Raw genomic sequence first — 26,264 nt, forward strand, 5'->3', positions numbered from 1 at the left:
CCTAGTGTGAAGCAGTGCATGGGATTCTTCCATCCTAAGTGCAGACTCTGCACTTGTCCTTGTTGAACCTCAGATTTCTTTTGGCCCAATCCTCTAATTTGTCTAGGTCCCTCTGGACCCTATGCCTACCCTCCAGTTTAGTGTCATCTGCAAACTTGCTGAGAGTGCAATTCATGCCATCCTCCAGATGATTAATGAAGATGTTGAACAAAACCAGCCCCAGGACCGACCCTTGGGGCACTCCACTTGATACCGACTGCCAGCTAGACATGGAGCCATTGATCACTACCTGTTGAGCCCGACAATGTAGCCAGCTCTATCCACCTTATAGTGCAATACTACACGCATTTTCAGTAGGGAGCAACACACAAATGAAGCAGTCAACCTTCTATTTAAATTGCTTCCCTTTGCCAAGATCAGAAGTTTTCTTTTTTGCTCTGAGCTTCAGACACAGCTTCTTCTCCCATTTCCTATCACAGCCAGAAATGGGAAAGTAGCTCACTCCCAAAGACTTAAGATTTGATACAAGCCAAAGGCGGGTCATCCACATAGTCACTCATCTAGCAGTTGTGCGTGCTGAACATTAAGCAGCACAATGCTAGAATGCAACCTTCGTGGAATAAAGGGATCAATGAACACCCACCCAAAATCATTCTTTAAGATCTTTGATAGGACAGAGAAGTTACTTACCAGTAACTGCTATTCTTCAAGAATCACCACTATGCATTCACACTTGTGGGATATGGCACTTATGACATTGAGTTGTGGAACTGCCTTGAAAAGCAGTGTATACTGATGGGATAACACAAGAGATCTCAGGTCAGTGACAGTTGTCATCCTAACTCTAGAGGAGTGCACCACCTCAGTTTCTTCTCTTAAAGGACACAGTTCTGAAGTTACACAGAATTCTGAGGCAGAGGGAAAGGCAGCAGGTAGTGTGAACACACAGAGAACTCTCAAAGAACAGTTACTAGTAAGTATCCTCTCTCTCTTTTCTTGTAGGACCTGTGCACATTCCCCAGTTGTGGGATTAGAAAGAAGTACTGTGCCAGGTGAACAGTGGTCAAGGAGTTCTAAGCTAAATGTTCTGTAGCACTGCTATCCCAAACTGGGCATCACAGCATAATGCTAACTCTAAGGGTAGGCCTATACTATCTGCCGGATCAGCAAGTAGCGTTCAACGTATCAGGGATCGATTTATCGCATCTCATCTGGACGCGATAAATCGATCCGCTAATAGATGCCCGTACTCCACCTCAGCAGGAGGAATAAGTGCAGTCGACGGGGACGCTGCAGCAGTCGGCTTGCCACCATGAGGACAGCCAGATAAGTCGAACTAAGGTACTTCAACTTCAGCTACGCAAATAGCATAGCTGAAGTTGCGTATCTTAGTTCAAACCCTCCTGCTAGTGTAGCCCAGGCCTTAGGAGCAGAACCTAGTGGAAGCGTGCACCAAACTCCACTTTGCAAATCTTCACTAGGGGAGCATCTCTAAGGGCTAGCACTGATATTACAGTGGCAATCATGGCATGGGTTTTTAAATCAGGAAACATTAACTTCCTAGCTAAGATGCAGCAATGTTTTCTACAGTTCCTAATCCAGTGTGAAAGTCTGGCTGGTGATGGGTTCTCCCTGGCATCTCCCCCTATGTCAGGGAAAAAAAAAAATCAAATAGGTTAAGAGCTTGGAGTTTTCCAGATAAAAACAGAGCACCCTTTCTGCATCTAGGCCATGCCTCCCCTGGATGGAAATGATGTCTCAACACGACTGACAGGAGGGATATGCATTGAGAGAGATGGAAATCAGAGACCCAAGGCGTGAAGCTGGGATGGGGCCTAGCTGACCACAGTACAAGGTGGTGCAGCCACCAAAACACTGAGCAGACATATTTGCTATCAAGAAAGTAGTTTAGATGGATAGATGCTTGAGAGAGGCTTGAATAAGCGGTTCTCAAACTAGGGGTCGGGACCCCTCAGGGTGTCATGAGGCTATTACTTTGGGGGGGGGGGGTTCGCAAGCTGTCAGCCTCCACTCCAAACCCCACATTGCCTCCAGCATTTATAATGGTGTCAAATATATAATGAAGTGTTTTTAATTTATACTGGGGCGGTTGGGAGGGGGTGTCAGAGGCTTGCTATGTGAAGGGGATCACCAGTACAAAAGTTTGAGAACCACTGGGCTTGAGCAAAAGGCCCATAAGGAGGACCCATTAACTTCATTAGGAAAACATTTAAGTTCCATGAGGGCAGAGACTCCCTAATGGGGAGAGGGAAGAAGGGGTGAATGCATTTAAGTCTTAAGGAACCTGGAGACTGTAGGGTTTGTCCTTAATACAGAAGAGGCAGATGACAAAAGCCCACAGGTAAGGCTAAGACAGACAACCTTGACAGAGGGTTAGATGATGGGGAGGAAAAGTGGGGAGAAGACACAGAAAATTACAACAGGATCATAGGAACAACAAGAGGGAAATCAGTGGAAGAATCTGCTCATTGTATAGATATCTATACACAAATGCAAGTACAGGTATTAGTACATAAGCTAAATTACTCAACTGGCATCAGAGACTTGGGGGATAAATCTCATGACTGGAATACTGCTATTGAGGGGTATAGCTTGTTCAAGAAGAACAGGCAGGGGAAAAGGGAGGAGGTATTGCATTACACATCAGAACACATACACTTGTTGTGAGGTGCAGGAGGTTAGAGGGAGATCAGCTGGAAGTCTCTGGGTAAAAATAAAGTGGGTGGGGAAAGGAAATAGGGATCAAATTAGGAAGGGGAGGTGGATTAGGCATTTCAAGAACAGAAATATCCAAAACAACATACCTGCTAGTAATGGGGGACTAACTACTCAGACGTTTATTGAAAAAATAAATACTGGAAATTTTGTGGTTTGCGGTAAGTTTTTGCAATTTATTGGGGAAAACTTTGTTTCAGAAAGTAAAGGCAGTAACCAGGGAAACAGCCATTTTAGACTTGGATTGTGACCTACAAGGAGGAATTGGTTGCAGATCTGAAGGTGGAAGGTAGCTTGGGTGAAAGTGATGATGAAATGACAAGATTTCACAATTCTAAGAAATGGAAGAAGTGAGCACAGCAGAATAAGGACAAAGGATGTCAAAAAAGCAGGCTAAAAAACTCTCAACTTCACTCTTCTGGTGGTTAGAAACCTTTGTCTAATTACAAGCCTAAACTTATTGATGGCCAGTTTATACCAACTTGTTCTTTTGCAGGAAAGCAAGCATTAAGCTGGCTAGTAGTGTCAACAAGTGGACCCCACCCCAACTAAGATGGCAGTAGTTATGGGGACTTGAACTGCAAGGAATCCAAGTTAATTGATGCTGGAGCATCTAGCTCCAGAGGAGTGTGCAGAAGAGGTGACAGTGGCGCTCAACAATCTTCAAGCGACTGATGGGTCAGAGTACAAAAAAGAGAAACTATCTTGGCAATGGCGCCAAGCATGGAACAGGTACTGAGTTAGTGACAAGGCTATTGAGGTCTTGGTAGAAGGCACTGATCTTGTCTTCAGTGCCACTTTGGATGCATTCAATGCCAAATGAGGGATCTGCTCCCAGTAGAGCACAGAGGAAATTATAACCTTGAATCTATGGTAGAACGTGTCATTAAGGCTGGAGTGACACAGTGCATCTTGGGTCCAACATCTTGGCTCTAATGTCAGAGGATCTCAGCACAGAGGCTGGTCTTGGTAGCCTTCATGGGACCATCAAGATAACAGGCTGTAGGGCAGTGAGAAGCCAGATGAGCTTAGAACCTCACGTCTCCCACATCTGGTGCATGAAATGAATGTGCAACAGACCATACTGGCTTTACCAAATGGGCTTCACCCAGGCACAGGAGGCACCAAAAGTGGGTAAAAATCTTAAAGCCCTGCAGGGATTAGGGCCCAACACAGTCACAACAAAGGATAAGGAACGGGTCATCTACACTGAACTAACCTAAACCACACTAAAAGCTAGTAAAGAAAGATTGAGGGTAGACTATGTGAAGATTTAGTGTGAAGACACAAAAGCAAGTTCCATTTGCTCTCCGTTGTGACAGATAATCGAAGGCAATTGGGAGGTTGCTCTCCCTATAAAATAGGGCGAGCTCTCTTGTGAATCTTCCAGTGGGCACAGCTTTCCAAGGTGTTTCACAGTTCAACACCAGAGGTGGCATATAACAGAAGAGGGAATGTACAGAAGCTGTCAAAATAGATAATCACTGAAAAAACCTGCATATCCCATGTGCATACCAGCAACACGTATGGTCAACTGCTGCCATGAGTACTAAATGTCAGAAACTCAAGATCAAGCCAAAAAACAGGTTTCTATGAGATCAGGGGAGTGAGCACAAGTATGGATATATTTTTGATTCCAGCTTCCAAGAGCTTAAACACTAAACATGATTTAGAATACCCACGTAGGGCACTTTAAGTCATCTGAGATCCCTTCTCCCTGTACAAGTTTAAAACAAAAAACACTTTATATACAAAGCTCAGTACTTACTGCTATAGTCACCATATCCATAGTAGTTGTTGTAACCGGTGTAATCATATCCTCCATAGCCACCGTACCCTGGACTGTTGTAGCCATAGTTGCCATATCCCTGATTCCAGTAGTTGCTATATCCCTGGTTCCAGTTTTGACTGGGGCCTGAAGGATAGTAGTACATTGCCAAAAAATCAGAATACTGAAAGAATATAGACACATTTCTAAAATTAGTAAAAAGTTAAGTACAAACTTACCACCACCTCTTCCACGGGCTCTCCCAACAAATCCTCCTCTACTTCCCCATTGCTGTTGTTGCTGATACTGTTCCTTTGACATGGCTACTTTTATTTCACACTAGAAGACCAAAAGTTAAAATCAAACCTAATTGGGAAAAAAGCAGTCTTTAAAGTAATTTATAGCCAAATGATTGTAAGTCAGTACTTTAGTTAAGAGATGAACGTAGAATACAAAAATAGTCACACTGGAGACTTATGAAAAACAACAAATAACTTCAAGCTAAACAGTTACCTACTCTAGTTCATAACATGTGAAAATTCAGTGTTTCATCACTTCTGCCATAGACACTACTTCTTACAGGAATTGTTTAGATTAAATTTTATTTTTGTCTTTCAGTTTTTCCTCTGGTTTACTGACTGTATAGCCTTACAAAGTTTGGACCAGATTTGAATTATGAAAACATCAGTAGTTTTACTCAGTTATGTTTTGAAAGCTCAACTCAGCCGTCAGTATATAAACAATCACGGAAAACTTAAGCTTTCATTTTTACATTATTTTTGCTATTGGCGATACTTACACAAGTGATGCAATTTCTGAACTATATAGTCCAGGATCTGCTAGTAAGCATGTTTCCATCTTGCTTTAGTACCAGTTGAAGACAATTTTCACTGGCTTATACTCCACTTAAGTATTTTACTAACAAGAAAGCATTTCCAAGTGGTTGAACAGTTAAACTAGGATGCAAGTATGATACTGAGTCAAAGAAACAATCCATTCCAAAATTATAGATAAAGTATATGTGGTAGAAGAGGGCAGAGAAGGCTGTGGAAAGGAGAGAGATTCCAAGGTTCTTAAAGGAGGCTCTGGTGGGCCCTGAAGGAGATGAGGGCTAAGTCTCACCCTGAAGGGGGAGAAGAGGGAAAGGGGAGGGAGAGGAGAGGTTGGGCACTGAGCCCTACCAGTGGGAAGTCAGGGCTTCGGGGATAAGTGAGTGTGCTGAATGAAAAGGATGATAAAGTGTCTAAGGCCACAAACTTGTTGGAAGCAAGACTGGCACAGGGCCCAGAGTCTCTGTTCCAGAGGAAGATATGAACAGTGGTCATGTCATCAAAAAATCTAGGCACACTTGGTGCTTATATAATACAAACACTGATGAGCTAAATACTTGTATAGCTAGACCATACATGTCCAGGATACTATCACAAATAAAATGGAGGCAGCTCTTAATGTACGTCACACACAGGAAATTATTTGCTCTGTTACAACAAGCAATTTAAAATTCCTCTAGTAAGACTTCAACATACTTTACTAAGACCGACGTTGTGGTATTTTTTTTCCATTATTTTCTTCACTGGTTCCTCATCCTTGAAAGTAATAAAGCAGAATCCACGCCTTTTGTTGGTTTTGTTGTCCATAGGAAGCTCTATAGATTCCACCTGGTGAAAACAAGTTAGCATATTTCAATATCAGTCTTACCAAATAACCCTCCATACTTTGTTTAAAATCAGATAATCACATAAAGTTACATCTGCATAGCTCATATTAGTTAACTGAATATATTTAACCGATATGCAGGTATCAAGTTTCCATGCACAGGCATTTTGCTCTCACCATATATGGAAACTGAAAGTAATATATACCTATATATTTCATGTTCGCATTCAAATTTAAGTTACATGTTTAAAGAGCCTTTAATAATTGCAATCAGCATGATTTGCTTCACCATATTTTTCAATCAAGTATTTCTAATTTCCAGGAGATGTAGTTCCAGTTTCATGGCACCTATATTACCAGTCCTGGCACTAAAACCATGTTATAAGAACAATTTTAGATCCTGAGTTTAAGAACTTGACTGCAAATATATCAGTGTAAGTAAGGAAATGTCCAACATATCTCCTTACCCAAGCTACAGAGTAGGTTCCAACTTAACACAGACCAGTTAAGGTCCACAGTACATTACAAAGTGAAACTACATTTGTAATCAGGGTAGAGCACAACTAGTTGGTGACCAGGTTTCTTGACTGTTGTGTTGACGTGGGCTGAAAGGTTCACGTTAGCAGGATTTGCCAGGTCAGTGGGGAATAGGCAGCCATTTAAACCAGCTTTATAGAATTTATGGAGGTTCACCGGCACAAGCACAAAAGATACTTTTGCCTACATTTACCATGACGATAAAGTTAGAAAATAAAGCAGAAGTATTTTACTCCCCTTTCAAAAAAAAGGTCTTAGCTCACTGGGTGAACAGCATTTTCAAGGCAAATCTGAACTGCTTTAGAAACCAAGATTAGATTCCCACTTAGTCTAAAAAATTCAAACACTCTACAGTTAGGTCTAGAGTATACACTGGCCAGGCAAATGATGTTAAGCCTCAACATTTTAAAAACATGCTTTAAAGCAGTACCACTGTAAAAATTAGAATGTTTCAATGTCAGAAGCTACTCAAAATGGAAATGGATTAAACAGCTTTTGTCACATACCTCACCAAAACCTCCAAAATACTCCCTTATTTTCTCCTCAGGCGTATCTGGAGATAGTCCACCAACAAAAATCTTTTTAACAGGTTCTTTTGTTTTCATGGCTTTAGCTCTTTTTGGATCAATCACTTTTCCATTCAGTTTATGTTCTTTTTGGTCCATGACCTACAAAATTTGAAGTTAACAACATTTTGACTTTTCAAACTAACTAAATACTTTACTGCAGTTTTTGGTGAAGTGTAATGCTAAAGATATAGCATTAACTAAAGACGAGCATAAACTGAGCACTTTTACAAGTGCATAACCAAGTAACAGGTCTGCAATATTGGCCGATATACACTATGTGTTTCCTCCCCAAACTCATAATCTAAGCACTTATCACTTCGGAGCTGAGTGCCTTAAAAGAAAGTTAAGGACACAGTATTCAAAGAAGACACCCTAAAAGGAAGTTTGAAAAAGATCAAACCACTTTCTTCTACCTTTAAAGTTTGCAAACTACCATGTGGATCTGTTTAGACCATGTAAGCTCCAATATTCTTGCTGAGCACACAGTTCCACGGTACTGGATATCCAAGGCCCTTTGTTTTTTATATTGTTAAAAATTTCCCAGAATTCGATCAGTTTTATTACAAAAAATTAAAAATGGGTGAAAATTGGTGCAAAACGTTGACTCATTTTCTGGGTAAATTTGAGGGTAAACATTGTGGGACCAGGAAGGCAACAAATAGAGAAAAGTAAGAGTACTGAAAGAGTGCAAAAACAGTATAAACTGTGGTTTATTTCAGGAACAGTGCATTAATAGTACATACGCATGTGCGTATATTTTTCACAACATTAAATTACATTGCTTTAACAGAGCCTCACATTTAGATTTAAGACTAATTTATCATCATTCGCGGTGTTGCTGTAGCCACGTTAGTCCCAGGATATTAAGAGAGAAGTGCCAATAGACAGAGAAGCTCAAAATCTGGTCTTTCAGCAACAGAAACTGGCCAAATAAAAGATGTTAGCTCACTCACCTTGTCTTTTGAATTTATTAACAAACATCTACCTAACAATGTATTGATTTTCTTAGTCATATTTTCAGGTACTTGAATGATCCAATATTCAGGTGAAAATTAGTATACCTCTACCCCAATATAACACAAATTCGGATATAACGTGGTAAAGCAGCGCTCCTGGGGGGTGGGGCTGCGCGCTCCAGTGGATCAAAGCAAGTTCAATATAATGCGGTTTCACCTATAACGCGGTAAGATTTTTTGGCTCCCAAGAACAGTGTTATATCGAGGTAGATGTGTATAAACCAAACAGTTTTAGTAAAATCCAGGAATTTTTTTGGTAAAAACCAGAAATGAAGGGCCGTATTGATATCTAAGGTTTTTTCGACAGCATTTAATACTGTAATGTCTGAGGTCTTGTCTACACTACAGAATTATGTCAACCTAACTTACATTGGCATACAGCGACTGCAGTTATTAAATCATTTGCGCGCACACACACGGCTCCTTGTGTCAGCAGTATGTCCCTTCACAAGGAGCGTTGTAACAATTCTATTGTAAGTGTGAGATGGTTCCTGAAAGCCAGGAACAGTTGAGGTAAGCAATGCAGTGTCTACACTGACACTGCTTCAACTTAATTACATCAACTGTGACTCTACACTGCTCGGGGAGGTGGTGTTACTAAATCGGCATAGAGAGGCACTTAGGTCTGTGGGCACCAAATGTAAGTGAAGACACTTCCATAGCTAGGTCGATGTAAAGCAGATTACATCAACCTACCACTGTAGCGTACACAAGGACTAAGGCCTGATATGCTGAGAGAGATTTCCTTGCCATGACGGACATGAGACCATGCTTCAAGAAATGCTGTTCATTGCCAATGAGTTGGACAGGTCAGCTAGATGGCTGAAGTAAAATCATTTCAAAAAGCAGTCTCTGGAAAAATATTGCTTGGCAAAGCTGTATCTTTCTAATAGATCATGTAGACAAGATGCACACACAAGTCTTATTACTGAGTTTCTTTACTGTTCATTTAAAGGTTAAATGAATTAATTAGATTAGAGAATAACACTACCTTATCTACACTCTCAGACTCTTTAAAAAGTACAAAGCCAAAACCCCTTGATCGCCCTGTGATAGGATCTAACTTCAGAGTGCAGTCTACGACTTCACCAAATTTGGAAAAGTAGTCCTTCAGATCTTTCTTTGTTGTGTCCCAGCTAAGGCCTCCAATGAACATTTTCCTGTAAAGACAAGATTAATAATTTGTTAATATCTATCTGTTCTAAAATTTGACATACAGGATTTTTTTCCCCCATAAGAGCTCATTTTTCAAATTAGGGAACTTTGGTAGGATACTATCAGCAATACCCCTTTATACATCTGATCATTACTCTACATTTCAGAAAGTGGTCCTGGTCAAATTTGCCACAAGTGCAAATACACCCTGAAAAAAATCTATGTAAAAGTGACATTTTGAGTTCCATATTTGTGTCTGTCATTTATTTAGTTTACAAATAAGACTTATTAAGCTGCCAGCCCTACAAAAAACTCAACGTGGGGGCTGAAAAGACAATGAGGATACTTCCAACTTCACATCACCACTACTAAAGATCTTATTAACCACATTCTGTTCTCAATTGCACTCACTCAGCCTCACAGGGGGATCAAATGTTGATTAAGTTGTCATTATTCCATAGTTACTATTCAAAATAAATGCACAAAGTGAGTGCAGATTACCCACTGAGCCGTATGCGCCAGTCTGGGCTGGACAGGCACAAATATGTCTGGTTTGCCACTACTTAAGTGCCTAGACAAAAACTCTACCAGGTTGGGGACAAATTACTCTACTCACATAGAAGGGAAGTAAGTAGTATTGAAACATGACCGTAAAGTTACGTGCTCAGACCAAGACCAATACTAAATTTATAAAATTATATACTGATGAGGCCATGTGTTTTTTCCCAAAATGTGTGCCCAAACAAGTTGTAAATCTATTGTTTTCCCAATCACACTGGCCATGCAACGTAATGTGAGTAGGCTCATCTAAGTTTGAGTTCCATTTTAAATTGTCAATATGAGGTGGTACACTAGATAGTTTGGAATCAAATCACTCTCTCAATGCAAAGAGTTGGGAAATAAGGGGTGAAAAGGCCAAACATCTTACCTCCTCAAAAAGGGAGCATTTTATTATTTGTGTCAACTTAAATTAACCAAGTGAAATTGTAAATGGAATCTTTCTAAAAGCTATTAGACAAATGTTATTTGTACCCATTCAAGTGAAGAATAATTTTAAAATAATTTTGCTTTATTTTGGCTCCAAAAATCACAAGAGAAAACAAGATCCAGCCAGACCTGCAAAGACATTTCCTAAAAGACCCAGTTCTCTTTACTGCCTCAACTAAAATGTACTTCCACAAGGTGGTATTCATTCTAGAAATCCCTAGAACAGGGGCGGGCAAGCTACAGCCCGCAGGCCGGATCCAGCCCAACAGGGCTTTGGATTGCTGGCCCTGTGTCACTGCTGGAAGTGGCTGGCATCAAATCCCTGTGGCCCCTGGAGAACGAGGAGCAGAGGACTCTGTGTGCTGCCCTCGCCTCCAAGCACTCTGCAGCAGCTCCCACTGGCCAGGAACAGGGAACTGCAGTCAATGGGAGCTTCAGGGGAGAGTAGCTCACGGAGCCCTCTGAACCCCTCCTGTACCCTACACCCCAACCCCCTACCCTGAGCCCCCGCTGCACTCCACACCACCTCCTGTGCCCCAACCCCCTGCCCTGAGCCACTTCCTGCACACTGGACCCCCTCTCACACCCCGCACTCCCTCCAACACCCCAACCCCCTGCCCTACATTCATGGCCCTGCATGCAATTTCCCCACCCAGATGTGGCCCTCAGGCCAAAAAAGGTTGCTCACCCCTGCCTAGAATGTTCCTCTGCACACAATATATATCCAAACTCCTCTATGTTACACATGTGGAGAAAGTCACTTAAAAAATATATATACCAGCACATCTATAGCATGAGTTATGTCACATCACTATATGCCAGACGACCTCTTTAAATCAAAGCTGCACATACAGATCGGAACATCAAGGCTACTCACTTCCAGGTCTTGCTATGTTAGTCATGGCCTTAGGAATGCATAGACTTTTGACATATTTATCTAATCCTTATGCAACTGCAGTGGACACAGAGTGGCTTCAGCCTGCAGATGTTACATGCATAACATCAGTGACTACAACACATCCCCCTGCCTCCCCTAACCAAAAAAAAATTCTGAATTAATCTCCAGCAGACCCACTCCTCTCCATCCATTCACATAGTATTCCAACAGCCTTTGCTCTCTACCGCAGAGTACTAGAAGCTTTTCCCAGGATTGTCCTTTCAAGACAAATATGAAGGGATTGGTTCGGCAACTGAGTGTTGCACCACCACATTACTGGTGACAGACACTCAGAAGAGCTCTACACTCCAGAGATGCTTTAAAACACTGATATTCAGACTTCGGTGGTTCAGGAGTCAATTAGCAACCAACATTACCTAAAACAGCCCCAGTAGCGTGAACTCTCTATTTTCCATTTTTATATATATATTATTTTCACTGCAAAATGACTGACCAAGTATAATTATTTTATCAACTATAACGGGTTAATAAAAGCATCCTTATTGGTTAATATTAAAACACTGTGGGATTTGATTATGTGCTGCAAAGAGCCTCAGGAGACACATTAAAGAGCCACTTGCAGCTCGCAACCCTCAGTCTGAGTAGCACTGATTTAGGAGGACACACTTATGGGATAATTTCTTCAAGTTTTCTATGACAAAAGAAAAGGCTTAGTGTTTTATTCCTCAACATGCCATAGATATATGACTTCCCAACAAACTATTTGGGGAACTTTTTGCTGCGTGAAGCAAGGAAAGAAAAAGACGACATGTTTACAGGACTCAATAAATGAGCAAATTATAGCAATGCAAACTTACCAAAACCTTCCCTTATATCATTATGTCCATGAAAAGGCTAAATAACTGGAAAACTTACAGTACAAATCAAACATTTTATGTCTACTTCCATAAAATAAGCACTGCAATACTGTTTAGATTAAGACAGGCTATTAGCATGACTAGCATTTTTAGCTCTTAAAGATGTTAAAGTACTCCAACCTACTGTAATATCTTTAAAACTAGGGTTGTCAAGCAGTTAAATTAATTGTGATTAATTTGTTTAACTGCATGATTAATCAAGATTAGTCACAGTTAAACAATACCATTTATTTTAAATATTTGTGGATGTTTACTACATTTTCAAATATATTAATGTCAATTACAACATAGAATACAAAGTGTACAGTGCTCACTTTATATTTGATTAAAAATATTTGCAGTGTAAAAAACAAAAACATTGCATTTTTCAATTCACCTCATACAAGTACTGTAGTATAATCTCTATCATGAAAGTTGAATTTATAAATGTAGAATGATGCACAAAAAACTGCATTTAAAAATAGAACAATGTAAAATTTAGAGTCCACTCAGTCCTACTTCTTGGTTAGCCAATCACTCAGACAAACAAGACTGCTTACAATTTGCAGGAGATAATGCTGCCCGCTTCTTGTTTACTAGGTCATCTGAAAGTGAGAACACACATTTGCATGGAACTGTTGCAGCTGGGTGTTGCAAGATATTTACGTGCCAGATGCGCTAAAGATTCATATGTCCCTTCATGCTTTAACCATTATTCCAGAGAACGTGTTTCCATGCTGATGATGGGTTCTGCTTGATAATAATCTAAAGCAGTGCAGACTGAGGCATGTTCATTTTCATCATTTGAGTCAGATGCCACCAGCAGGTTGATTCTCTTTTTTGGTGGTTTGGGTTCTGTAGTTTCCGCATCAGTGTTGCTTTTTTAAGACTTCTAAAAGCATGCTCCACACCTCGTCCCTCCCAGATTTTGGACGGCACTTCAGATTCTTAAACCTAGGGTCAAGTGCTGTAGCTATTTTTAGAAATCTCACATCGATACCTTCTTTGCATTTTGTCAAATCCGCTGTGAAAGTGTTCTTAAAACGAACATGCGCTGGGTCATCATCTGAGACTGCTATAACATTAAATATATGCAAAATGCAGGTAAAACAGAGTAGGAGACATACAGTTCTCCCCCGCAACAAGTACACTCACTAATTTAAATGACTTTTTTTTTAAAAAAAAAAATGACTATCAGCACAGAAGCATGTCCTCTGGAATGGTGGCCGACGCGTGAAGGGGCATACAACTATTTAGCATATCTGGCACATAAATACCTTGCAACGCCAGCTACAAAAGTGCCATGCGAACACCTGTTCTCACTTTCAGGTGATATTGTAAATAAGCAGCAGGCAGCAGTATCTCCTGTCAATGTAAACAAACCTGTCTCTCTTAGCAATTGGCAGAATAAGAAGTAGGGACTGAGTGGACTTGTAGGCTCTAAAGTTTTACACAGTTTTGTTTTTGAGTGCAGTTATGTAACCAAAAAAAAATTCTACATTTGTAAGTTACACTTTCAGGATAAAGAGACTGCACTTCAGTACTTGTATGAGGTGAAATTTCTTTGATCATTTTTATAGTACATATTTGGAATCAGAAATAGTAATATAAAGTGAGCACTGTGCACTTTTATTGTGTGTTCTAATTGAAATCAATATTGAAAATGTAGAAAAACATCCAAAAATATTTAATAAATTTCAATTGGTATTCTACTGTTATAAGTGCGATTAATTGCAATTTATTTTTTTAACTGAGTGAGTTAACTGCAATTAACTGACAGCTCTACTTTAAACATTAAAAAGTTGTAAGAAAGGACTGTCTACTTGACAAAATGCATTGTACACCTCTACCCCAATATAATGTGACCCGATATAACAAATTCAGATATAAAGCAGTAAAGCACTGCTCCGGGGGGGGAGAGGGGGAGGGTGCACACTCCAGCGGATGAAAGCAAGTTCGATATAACACGGTAAGATTTTTTGGCTCCCCAGGACAGCATTATGTTGGGGCAGAGGTGTATGTCTATTGAAGAGTGAAGTTAACATGGTATTTACTCTTTTATAAAAGAGTAGCAACTTGAGTTTTTAAGTTCCCACTTTCAAAGGAGTGTTTTACTTTTGGATTCCCTAGAATCTGGGCTTTTGTATTTCTCTCAGTGTTTAAATATTATGTTTGATGAGAAGTGAAAATACCCAGATCTACCTTATTTTTGCCACTGTGAGGATTCCCTTTGGCTATACAGGATATCAGATGAATACTACACATCTCCCCCCATCCTGCCATTTTAAAATTAATTTAAAGTTAGATGTTTGAATTTAAAAGATTTTAACTGTGTACACTCATTTAAAAGTGTATTTCACTTGAGATCCATCTTAACGACTCGAATAGTTTAAGTTGGTTATTAAAATGATTTTCAAGTGTTGGAAAGGATAATTATGCTATGCATTACATGTTAATTTTGTAATAAAAAAGCAGCAAAGAATCCTGTGGCACCTTATAGACTAACAGATGTTTTGGAGCATGAGCTTTCGTGGGTGAATACCCACTTCGTCAGATGTAATAAAAAGTTACTGAATTATTGATATAGAAATACACTGTATGAAATGCTCCATTTAAAACAGGTTAAACATGGGAAGCCTTGGGAAAAATCCACTAATGACATGAACTTGATGCTGCTGGTACAACCCAGCCCAGTCACTAATGTTATTTGAATAAGCAAGAGCTCATGTCAATCTACCCAGCAAAATCAACCAACTTCCAGCTCAAGTGCTAATAGCCATCTATTCTAGGATTTTATACTGCTGCGCATCCCTGTAGTATCTAAAAATCTTCCACTTAAAATCAACAGCAACAATAAATTTCCTAACAGACTTCTTGTGGGCTATGGGTCCTTTCCCTTGGTGTAAAAACTCTTAAGAAAAACAACCCAAAACTTATTTGTAAAGATTATTAATTTTCTTTTTAAAATAGGCATTTAGTGGCAGTGCTGGATGTCCATGTTGTGTCTTAACACTCATGCCCAGAACCATCAAGTGCCCCATCGAGTCCCTTCTCTTCAGGAGTATGAGGAAGCAGAGAGACTTTACACTGTGCCTCAAAAGCGAGGCTAGCTCTATCATCCAAACTGGGAGAGAAGTACCATCACAATCAGCTTGAGCACCTGAACTGATCTTAACTGTGGTGATTCACAGGTGGTATCTGGTAGGAATACAACTGGAACAGTTCACATGATTTATCTAAAAAACAGAGGGCACATTATTCGCACCAGCCAAAGTCCAGGAAATTTTGTATTTGTAAAAGTTATCCCAGTTACACAACACTGGGTTTTAGAAGTGGCAACTTGCATGTTGAAGTTTCAGATAAACAGGGTTTTGTTGTGTGTGTGTGTTTTTTGTTTTTTTTTTTTTAGAAACACCCACTCATGCTGAGTACCCACACTACCAACTGAAGTCAATGGGAGCTTTAGCATCTTCAGGGGAAATGAAGCCTTTATAAACCCAGAGGTTAAAGTTAAGTGGAATTAGCACCATAGAGTTTAAAGACCTTATGCTAGCTATGGCATGGACTTCTGTATATAACTACCCTGATGTACGGTGGATATATGTAGGTAGCCAGTAATGTATATAGTAGCCTGTGATGCAGTAATGTAAGAATGGAACAATTTCATAAGACTAATAAGGCAGAAAAGCCTTCACTGCCAATGAGAGAGACTGCAGGAATATATTTTACAGGTACAATAAATAAGGTTAAGATTTTGTCATGGTTATTTTTAGTAAAAAAGCCACAGACATGTCACGGACAATAAACAAAAATTCACGGAAACTGTGACCTGTCTGTAACTTTTGCTGCTGTAGCTTCATGGTTTCTCCCACCACCATGGTGGCTGGGAGCTGTGGGGTTCCCCCTCTGGGCACAGCAGCTGGAAACTGCAGGGGGTCCCTCCTCCACCCATGGAAGCTGGGAGCTGCAGGGTGACCATATTTCCCAAAGAGCAAACTGAACACCCCCAGCCATCCCGCCTTGCATGCGCATGAGGCTATTCCCTGTTGCTGGAACCCCAAGGCAGGCCTCCTCAGGAATCTGTCACCGGAACATTGCAAGGGGCCCCCTGTTGCCTGTCACTGCTGTCGCCTGTTGCTAGAACCCTGCCAGGGCCCCGCTGGCCGCCAACTCGAGTCCAATAACCCCTGAGGCTGAAGCAGAGAGTCATGGAGGTTTCTGGAAATCACAGCTTCCCTGACTTCTATGACCACCATGACAAACATAGCCTTGACAATGAACAATGTTAGCAATATGGCCTCTGGAAAAGTGGAGTCTCTTCAGAAGAGCATTGCCTAGGCAAATTACTAGAGAAAAATGCAGTATCAAACCAACTCTCTAATGCACACAACACAAATTCTCTGGATATGCTGAATAAAGCCAAACTGACAATGTCTGACCAATGAACAAGAAAGAATCAAACTCCCTAAAAAAACCCCTTCAAAATACCTTTAGGAAGAATGACAGTATCAATAGTTTCCTCAGTGCAGAGCATTTCCTATGTAATCAGTATGGCCCTACCAAATGCACAGTCCATTTTGGTCAATTTCACAGTCATAAGATTTTAAAATAATAATAAATTTCATTATTTCAGCTATTTAAAACTGAAATTTCAGTGTTGTAATTGGAGGGGTCCTGAGCCAAAAAGGAGTTGTGGGGTGGTCATAACGTTATTGTGGTGGAGAGCAGTGGCTGCTGGCCAGAAGTCCAGCTTTGAAGGAAGTACCACCACCAGCAGCAGCACAGAAGTAAGGATGGCATGGTGTGGTATTGCCACCCTTACTTCACTGCTGCTGCCGGCACAACTGAGTCCTCAGTCAGCAGCCACCACTATCAGGCAGTGCAGAAGTAAGGGTGGCATGGTATTGCTACCCTTATTCTGTGCTAATGGCAGGGCACTGCCTTCAGAACTGGGCAGCTGGCCAACAGCCCCGCTCTCCAGCCACCCACCTCTGAAAGCAGTGCCGAAGTAAGGGTAGCAATACTATGCCGCCCCTAAAATAACCTTGCAACTCTGCTGCAACTACCTTTTGGGTGAGGATCCCCCAATTTGAGAAACGCTGGTCTCTCCCATGAAATCTGTATAGTACAAGGTAAAAGCACACAAAAGAGCAGATTTCACAGGCCACGACATGTTTTTCATGGTTGTGAATTTGGTAGGGCCCTAGTAATCAGTTACCAATCCTCTGTAGAAACTTGGACCATCACCTCTTCATACATAGTCACTAATTCCCAAGTAATGCACTCTCACAGTAGTGGTTCAGTGGATAACATGAGGCATGCTCAGAGACCTTGACCACAAATCAAGACTATACTCTGAATTTACACTTCAGGAGCTTACTTTCAATATGAACTGAAATGAGAAAGCTATAACGACAAAGATTTGGGGGGCCAGCCAATTCACATGGATGAGAACCACTGCAGCCAGTCACGGCTGAACATATCATAGAATCACAGAATATTAGGAGTTGGAAGGGACCTCAGGAGGTCATCTAGTCCAACCCCCTGCTCAAAGCAGGACCAATCCCCAGACAGATTTTTACCCCAGTTCCCTAAATGGCCCCCTCGAGGTTTGAACTCACAACCCTGGGTTTAGCCAGCCAATGCTCAAACCACTGAGCACTCCCTCCCACAAACTTTCAGACTGCAGAAGCAGCATTTACAGGACAGAGAGGAAGCCATGTCTTTCCAGCTCTCAGAAGAAGGGTTACAATGTCATGAAACCTTTACAAAGAAGAGATCTCGGAAACATCCCAGAAAACATAAGGATTGGAGACTCAAAGCTATACAGAAATGGAAAAAAGGGCAGAAAATACGGAGCAAATTACTGGAAAATGGGTGTGAGGGGGAGACAAGACAGAGCTAACAAGGTGACGGGTCTACCTTTAAAAGGCTGAGTTTATGACTGTCAACCAGTAGCCAAATAATTCAGAACATACTCAAACTTCAAAACTCTAGGGTAAGAAAAGCATAGTCATTGAGGCACTTAAATTTACAAACCAAGATTTCTAACATATACAGGCAAATAGGTAAGAAGATATACGTTTTCATGATTATACCATAAGATAAAGTGTAAGCAAGCCTTAATCAAAATATTTCAACATATATAGCACCCACTGAAATCTGTGTATATGCTATATTTTTGCCAGGAACTGTTCCTGACCTTTTTGGAAGGTGGGTTTTTCTTTTTTTAAAGATTAATCACTTCTGACTAGTGGAGATTTATAAACTTAAAGATGCTGGAAGGGAAATCAGTTGGTCTCTACTCCCACCTCAACAGCAGGTGTGCCTGTGGCAGGTTCGGTCTCTGCTACTCTAACTTCACCAACCCCAGCTTTTCCCCTTGGATCATTCCCCCATACGAATATATCCACAATGCTTGCCTCTGCTGTTGCTCTGATCTTGCCCAAGCAGTAATGTGAAGATGACATGCTACCTGAGAGCTTCAGTGCTGTACACAAGGTTTTGAGTATCAGCAGAACTGAGGACTCTTGTTAAAGGAATAGTCATCTTGGGGGAAAAGTCTCAAGAAGTCTTTAAACCTGCTAGTTATTTGGAATGCTTAATTTACGTAAAAAAGTTAGAGAACACATTTTTTGATTAAATAACTTGGTGCATCTGACGGTACTTGTTTATGGACAATTTCTCCTCTGTGTATCCCTGCTGGAAAAAAGGCAGCTGTGTGGGAGAGCAGAACCCCCCTTCTGAAGTTTTATTTTTATTTACTATTTAAAGGAAGTTCTATCAGGAAGCGAAAATTTGGGAATGTAGTGAATTTCAAGATTTGAAGTTTACAAGCTCCCTTTAATTGTGCCTACAGACTTGGTAAAACAATACTTCATCAGTTTACAATCAGATGACATTTGGAAGGTTACTGTCACAACTGCAAGAGCTTAAAACTGAGGCCAGATCTATACTACAAACTTTTGCAAGAATAGCTATGGTGGTGAGAGATCTGATTTGCGAGTGACACACAACAATACTGGCAAAAACCCTTAATATACACATAATTACGCTGGCAAAACTGCACTTTTGGACCTATAACTAATTTTGCTCAGGGGAAGTGAGGGACTGGAATACTTTTACCAACAAAGCCTTCCATGTGTAGAACTGGCTTAGAGGAAAGCTTAAATTCTGCAGAAACTGTTGGTGCTTGAATCCTCCTCTGTTCTGGGAGACTAGATCAACAACAGCCTGAGGCTGAGGGAATTAATGCAATGTTACGGTGCAAGCATTACCTAGTACATTCTGACACCACTCAGAAAAGTTACTCTTAAAGTCTAGGCTGAAAATCACGATCCTCCACAAAACCTCATTCACAACCTAGTCCCAACCCTCAACTGAGCATTCAATTGACTGCAAGGACATGGCAGAAACAACAGTTGCAAACTTTTAAGTTATAAAATCCAAAACTAAGTCAAAGGAAAACAGGAAGATACTGTACGTAAATATTTACTTTGCCAATGCCAAACAAAGTGTTTGAAGTTGGTTTGTTTCTTTTAAAGAGGAAAAATATTTTTTCTGATTTATCTCCCTGCCCTCAGTGAAGCCATTGTGGAAGCAGGGAGGGAAATCAGAAGGCTTCCACGCATGTTTGCAGAGAGCGGGAGACAGATCTGCCATATAGAAGTTATCCTCATCCAATAGGCCTGTCTTCTACTCTACCACTTGACTGGCATGTCACCCCCAGGAGGGGAGGGGCTATTCTTAAGAGTAAGGGTACTTAAGAGAAAAGTAGCTTGCTGCAGAGTCTGACTGTACTGGAGATCACAAACATATTTAGGACTAAGCTTCAATGAATCCTGGTCTACTACTATTGCGTTGTATACAGAAACAGAAAGAAGGGTAATAGAAGGGTGAGTACTCAGTGCCTGATCTAAAAAGATCAGCATATTGAACATTCCTGGAAGGTATACTTAAACTGTTTACTTTAAAGGTACTTTGGATGCATTTAATTTCAATTACTAGGTAAGGTAAACTTTAATGAGATACTTAGCATACCTTATAAGTTACTAATTCAAGGCAAGCTTTAAAATGAAATGCTATTTAAAAATTGGTAGATTTGCTCATCTCACACCAAGCATTAGCAGTTGTCTTCCGAAGGGCTAAATTTACTAAGAATATTTTCATGTAAGCAATCTAAGACAACCTTTGGTTACAGTAAATTCAGTAAGATCTTTGCCTGTTCCAAGAGGATGGCCCTTATAATCCAACACTTTCTACTGTTTAAAACAAAATATTTACTTTCAGTAAACCTCACTTCATTTTACTTGGAAATGAAAAATGTAAATGCATCAGGATGAAAATCAGAAGGACATTATATCCATTTAACACCACTCAGTCAATATTTAGATATTTCTCCATTAATATAAAGAACACTAATACAGTGCATCTTGTTTGACTAACTGGTAGTTACACACTCATAGAACACAAGCCATTTAAGTAAGTATTTTTTAAGCCTATACATTAGACCCTGCACATACAAAATTTTAGTTTCGCAGGTCATATATCCTATTATATATGTAAGCAATAACCACCGGGAATTTGTCCTGGGGATTAAAAGTTGCCAGTTAGTGGCACAAGCCAGACAGGTGCCCCCCAAAATGCTTTTCAATTTATTGCTATCAGAGCCCTTGAGCATTTAGAAATAAATGTAAAGTTTTACCATTCTTCCCGCTGTGGCGCTGCCGCTTCAGAAAGCCATGGGGAGGAGTTTGAATTGCTAGAGAACAACCAACCAATACAGTAACTGATCAAAATTCAATTTTCAGCATTTGTTAGGATTACAATTTTAACTTATTTATACTTTTTATAAGCTTTAGTGTAATCACTGTAGCTAGCTATCAAGCACAGATGTTTAAGTGTCTAAACAACTTGAAGATGAGCAAGAGCCCACAGCAGCCATTAAAATGATACCAGCAAAGGGGCCAAAAACATTACAGGGAAAAACAAGCTAAAACAGCAATTGGCAGAGTACCCTATCAATAAGCTATAGATGGATGTTCACAGCTCAAGACTGCATCTCAGTAATAAATTATGCACATGCCATAGTATCACACTTGGTAATACAACTAAAAATCTTGCACTTCTGTTATGGTTTAGTTTCTTGATGTTTATATCACCTTCCCAAAGACTAATTTTTTGTTCACCAACTAGAATCATTGGCTAAATTTTTCCAACATCAATGTCTATCTACAGTTAGGTACCTAAACAGAAGCAGCCTGATTTTCCAGAGCTACTGAGTAGAAGCTCTCCAACAAGAGCAGCAATGGGCTCCCCGTTCTGAAATACAGGCCACTGATTTACAAGCCAAATATGGATTTAAAGATTTGTCTTGATTAGGAAAAGTTATCGTTATTTAATAAGTGTTACCTAACCACAACCAAATCTCAACCACTCAATCCACACAGACCCTACATCTAGATTTAGGTATAGGTTTGAACACTCTTAAGTTAAGTGTTCTGAACAGTACAAATTTTGGAGTGCAATTCTATTCTGAAAAATAGCTAATAGCATTGTAAGGTTCCATATTACAAGTCCCGTAAAATCAATTAAAAAAACAAAATAAAAACTAAGTTCTTTTTGGCTTATGTACCATCACCAACAATAAAGATGGTGCAATTAGAATTTAGCAAATACTCCTGTCAAGACACAAGGAGAAATATAATCCATCTAACTTTTGCTGGGTTGCCTCTGTATGGCTTACAAGTGAAAAAAGCAGTGAATGCTTATTTCAGGCAGCAATAAAAAGCAGATGTAACTGAAGGATAGACAACAGATTGGCTAAGTTAAGATGCCATTTCTGTTTCCTAAAAAATGAGAATAAAAGCCTAAAAAACAAACACAAAAATACTCCAGGCAGAGTTTTTATCCTGAGAAGAGTCAGAATCCATGAAGTCCACTAAAGACTTTACTGTTGCTATTAACTTTTCGTAGAAGGCACTACAATGATAAGCAGAGCATAAAACCCTAAAATAGGGATTCAATTTATACTTCACACTAGATACGATAATTACCTCCTTTAAAGCTAAAGGCAGCAATAAATGTGAAAATACCACATTTTGAGCTGGGTGATATTGGGGAAGAGGTTTTCAGAAAAAGGAGACTGGGAGCTGCTGATGGCTCAAGTGTACTTTACCTGGCAGAGTATAAGCCAACATGAAGGTGTGGGGCAGATGGGGTAGAGCAAGGGTTCTCAAACTGGAGGTCAGAACCCCTCAGGGGGTCATGAGATTATTACATGGGGGGAGGGTCATGAGCTGTCAGCCTCCACTCTAAACCCTGCTTTGCCTCCAGCATTTATAATAGCGTTAAATACATTAAAAAGGTGTTTTTAATTTATAAGGGGGGATCACACGCAGAAATTTGCTATGTGAAAGGAGTCACCAGTAGAAAAGTTTGAGAACCACTGGGTTAGAGGAATACCAATAGTTCACAACACTAGCTGAGAGAGCACATTAAGTAGGAACTCCTGGATTCCATTCTGCCAGTACCTAACGGTGGGATACTGAGCAGTCACTTAAACACTGTCAACCTGAGATTAGTCAATCTTATTAGAGTATGATCCACAATTGCAACAAGACTCAGGTACAGCGGCACTGCATTATCTAACCCAGCTCACAGCAGAACTAGCCGGTAACTGATGTAGTCAGTGCACAAAGTAAACCGGAAACCAAAAGTATGCCTGATAGCTTTTCAGTTATGGCAATCTTAGGCGTGATCTGCCAGAGTGAAAAGTCCTCAGACAGAAGTGCCTAAGACAGTGTGTCTAAGTGCCTTTAGCGGTTGAGGGACGGAAAAAGCCTGCTGGGCCTATGGGGTTGAGGATTAGGGGCTCGATCCTGCAACCCGTGGAAGTGAAGTTATGGGGAGCACTCGCCTCAGGGCAACACTAGAGTGAGCGGGAGCTGGGAGCGGTTTGGCTAGTCAGTAGCGCAACTACTGAACTTTCCTAGGGCGGCCCACAGCGTCCCAGCCAGCCTCGTTTCCCACTTGCACACGCACTAAGCCGCTGTCTCCCTCCACCGCTCTGCGAAGGAGCCAGCCGAGCAGGGGCGGTGACAATCGCGCGGCATCTCCCGACGCGGCCCGAGGCGCTTTACTGCCGCCAAGTTGCGGGCGGGCGGAGACAGGCAGCCCCGCCACAGGCACACAGGGCTCCCGCGCAAACTGGCCCCGGGCCGGGGCTGTCACTGCAGGCCTCGGCGGGAAACCCCACCGCGCGGCCGGGGAACGGGGGGAACAGGCCGGGAGCCACCTCCCCGCCCAGAGCGGTCGTTACTCACCCTTCATCCTCCTCGTTCTTGCTCGCGTCTATCTTGGCGCCCTCCGACTCGGCGCCGCCGCCGCCGCCGCCGCCTCCTCCTCCTCCTCCGCCTCCGCCGCCTCCCCCTTCCGCGCCGCCCGCCCCAGCCATCCCCTCCTGCTGCTCCGCTTGCTCCGCCGAGCCGCCTCCGGCCGCCGAGTCTCCCCCGAACTGCTGCTCCGACATGACGCTGCCGCGCCCGAGGAGCAGCGGCGAGCACGAGACCGGCGCGCGCGGATGCCTGCTTCCGCCTGCCGGCTAAGACCGCGAGGGCTTGTCCCCCAGGCGGCAGACCTAGCTACTGTGCTTCCTTCTCCCGCTTTAATGGCGCCGCCGCGAACCCCAACGTAAAATGGCGGGCGGAAAGAACGCAGGATGATCACGTGACTCCGGTCCCTTCTCCAGCCCGCCTTCCTCCCATTGTGTATACACCGAGAGAGAGGAAGTGAGCGGGTAGAGCGGCTCAAGAGCCATAGAGACGACAGAAAGAGAGTAATCAACAGGCTACTGTATCCTGCCCCCAGTAGTACAGACAGGCGCTAAGCCGCCCTGGGGCGGGGTCCCGTGAGGCAGCGGCGGTAGCGAGCCGCTGTGGCCGGTGACAACAGAACTGCGGGACAGGAGCTGCCCTGGCTAAGGCAGCTTGGGCGGCAGCGAGCAGAGGTTGCGGGGGAAGCTTAGTTACGCCCCTTCCCTGAGCTACCGGGTCGGGCTGCGCCCAGTGCAGGGCCGCCCTGTCTAAATGCTGGGCGGAGTCCAGCAGACCCCCACCAGGCTTGGGCAGCCGGACCAGATAGCAGGTGTGAGAAATCAGGACAGGGCTGGGGTCATTGGGGCTTTTTCTTCTATAGGCTCCTAATATCAGAACTGTCCTTATAAAAGTGGGACATCTGGTCACCCTAGGGGGGCCCCAGCTATTGTATAGTTGCTGATTGGCATGGCCCTAGGGTCCCTTATACACACAAGTAACGGTCCCTTAGCCCAGTCCTAAGAGGCAGGCAAAGCCCACACCCCCACCACAGCTCAGCCTTGGAGGTAGATTATGCCCCCATGCTTTAGGGCAGGAAGTGAAGAATAGCAGCTCTAGGCCCCTTTGTTTTGAAAGGTGAACAATGAACTTACCCATCCAGCTAGTTCCCCTCCTATGGCTAATGGAGAAGAGGTAAAAGGATTGTTAGTCCTGGAAGGAGGAAGAGGTCCTTAGGAAAGCTGGTAGGAAAAAGGTAAGTAGGTTTTGAAAAACTATTGCATTCAGTTTCATAAAGTTCTGTTAGCTGAAACATACCACTCATGGCTTAGAACTTGCTTTCCCCCTTTTCCACTGACTTTTTAAAAACATTTCAAAGTTGTTAGTCTTTTCTTGAGACTGTCAAAAACCAATTCATTGTTAAAACCCCTTATTAAAACAAACAAACAAACAACTGTCATCTGTCTTTCATTGATTGGAGAAAGCAGCACTCCAAAAAGGGCAGGTGTTGGGCTACAGGAGTCCTTAGGTTTGGAGGACCATATGCTCTTTGGACCAAGAAATGTCATCTGGGGTTAAGTGTTAAAGACTGGGTGAAATCTTGGGTCCATAGACCAATAGCTTGGCTCTCATGATAAATTTCCTATTACTTGAATGGAGAGAGAGGATGAAATGCTATGTTCAGTTGAATGTGGACTATTGCTACTAGGTGTAGCATCTGCAAGAAATCAAGTGAGGGTTGCAAATAACTCCACCCCAGCAGGTGTAGATTATCTTTTCTGAAGTCTGGACCACAGGGTAACAGTCCTTGTTTACCTTCAATTTATGTCTCCTGTGACCCTTCAGTAGCTCATTTTTTCCCCAATGACTAAGAGGTTGCCTTCTGTGGGCAGTCCTTATGAATAATCACATCCTGTTTAAAAATTCATTTAGTGTAATTTTTTTATACCTGACATTGTCATTTCCTCCCCCTCCCCTGTGCACCTAAACAGGTTCATTTTTGTATATAATAATTTAATACTAGCACATAATCAGAGAAGCACCTAGAAACATTTTGATCCAAGAAAATCTCTTCGTAAGATGAGATATTTTAAAATCAAATTTGGTTCCACTAACTTCTGCTATTTCCCTTCACGTAAAGTGTAAATACTTGAAAATAGAAAGTCTTAGCTGTTTACCAACTATACATTAGGAGAGATGCTGACTGCAATCCTAAAAAAAAATAAAAATAAAAAACAATTAGGATTAGTTAGTTGCCTTCATTTTTCAGCATTTGTCAAAAACTTTAGCCATCAGCATAGGTCAAGTGATTGAAGATCATTTTTTAACTCCATAGAATCATAGACTAAAGTCAGAAGGGACCATTATGATCATCCAGTCTGAGCTCCTGCACAATGCTGGCCACAGAATCTCACACACACACTCCTGTATCAAACCTGTGTCTGAGCCATTGAAGTCCTCAAATCATGGTTTAAAGACTTCAGGGTGCAGAGAATCTTCCAGCAAGTGATTCGTACCCCACACTGCAGAGGAAGGAGAAAACCCCCAGGGCTTCTGCCAATCTGCCCTGGAGGAAAATTCCTTCCCAACCCCAAATATGGCAGTCAGCTAAACCCTGAGCAAGACTCACCAGCCAGACACCCAGGAAAAAATTCCTTGTAGTAACTCAGATCCCACCCCATCGGGCACATTTTCCACTAGACTAATTAACTGCCAGAATTAGGCTATCCCATTG

At 41.8% G+C, this 26,264-nt stretch overlaps 1 protein-coding gene across 5 annotated transcripts in view; it reads right to left on the reverse strand.

The window, feature by feature from the left end:
- Positions 1 to 23,926, reverse strand: part of HNRNPD (heterogeneous nuclear ribonucleoprotein D) — a 33,302-nt gene extending 9,376 nt beyond the window's left edge. For 2 of the 5 annotated variants that reach the window (XR_004376002.2, XM_032796855.2), the window contains exons 1-7: positions 23,543 to 23,923; positions 20,923 to 20,979; positions 9,274 to 9,442; positions 7,204 to 7,365; positions 6,031 to 6,162; positions 4,744 to 4,843; positions 4,505 to 4,651 (exon numbers count right to left, since the gene is read on the reverse strand). Coding sequence is in view for 4 of the 5 variants with exons in the window: in XM_032796855.2 (XP_032652746.1) it covers positions 4,505 to 4,651; positions 4,744 to 4,843; positions 6,031 to 6,162; positions 7,204 to 7,365; positions 9,274 to 9,442; positions 20,923 to 20,979; positions 23,543 to 23,748 (973 nt within the window). In the remaining variant the exon portion in view is untranslated. Of the gene's footprint in view, positions 1 to 4,504; positions 4,652 to 4,743; positions 4,844 to 6,030; positions 6,163 to 7,203; positions 7,366 to 9,273; positions 9,443 to 20,922; positions 20,980 to 23,542 lie in introns of all 5 variants that reach the window. The other 3 variants (XM_032796857.2, XM_032796858.2, XM_032796859.2) reach the window with 3 other exon arrangements.
- Positions 23,927 to 26,264: the final 2,338 nt, after the last annotated feature.

The sequence above is a fragment of the Chelonoidis abingdonii genome, chromosome 5 (genome assembly GCF_003597395.2).
Source record: "Chelonoidis abingdonii isolate Lonesome George chromosome 5, CheloAbing_2.0, whole genome shotgun sequence".
NCBI lineage: Eukaryota > Metazoa > Chordata > Testudines > Testudinidae > Chelonoidis > Chelonoidis abingdonii.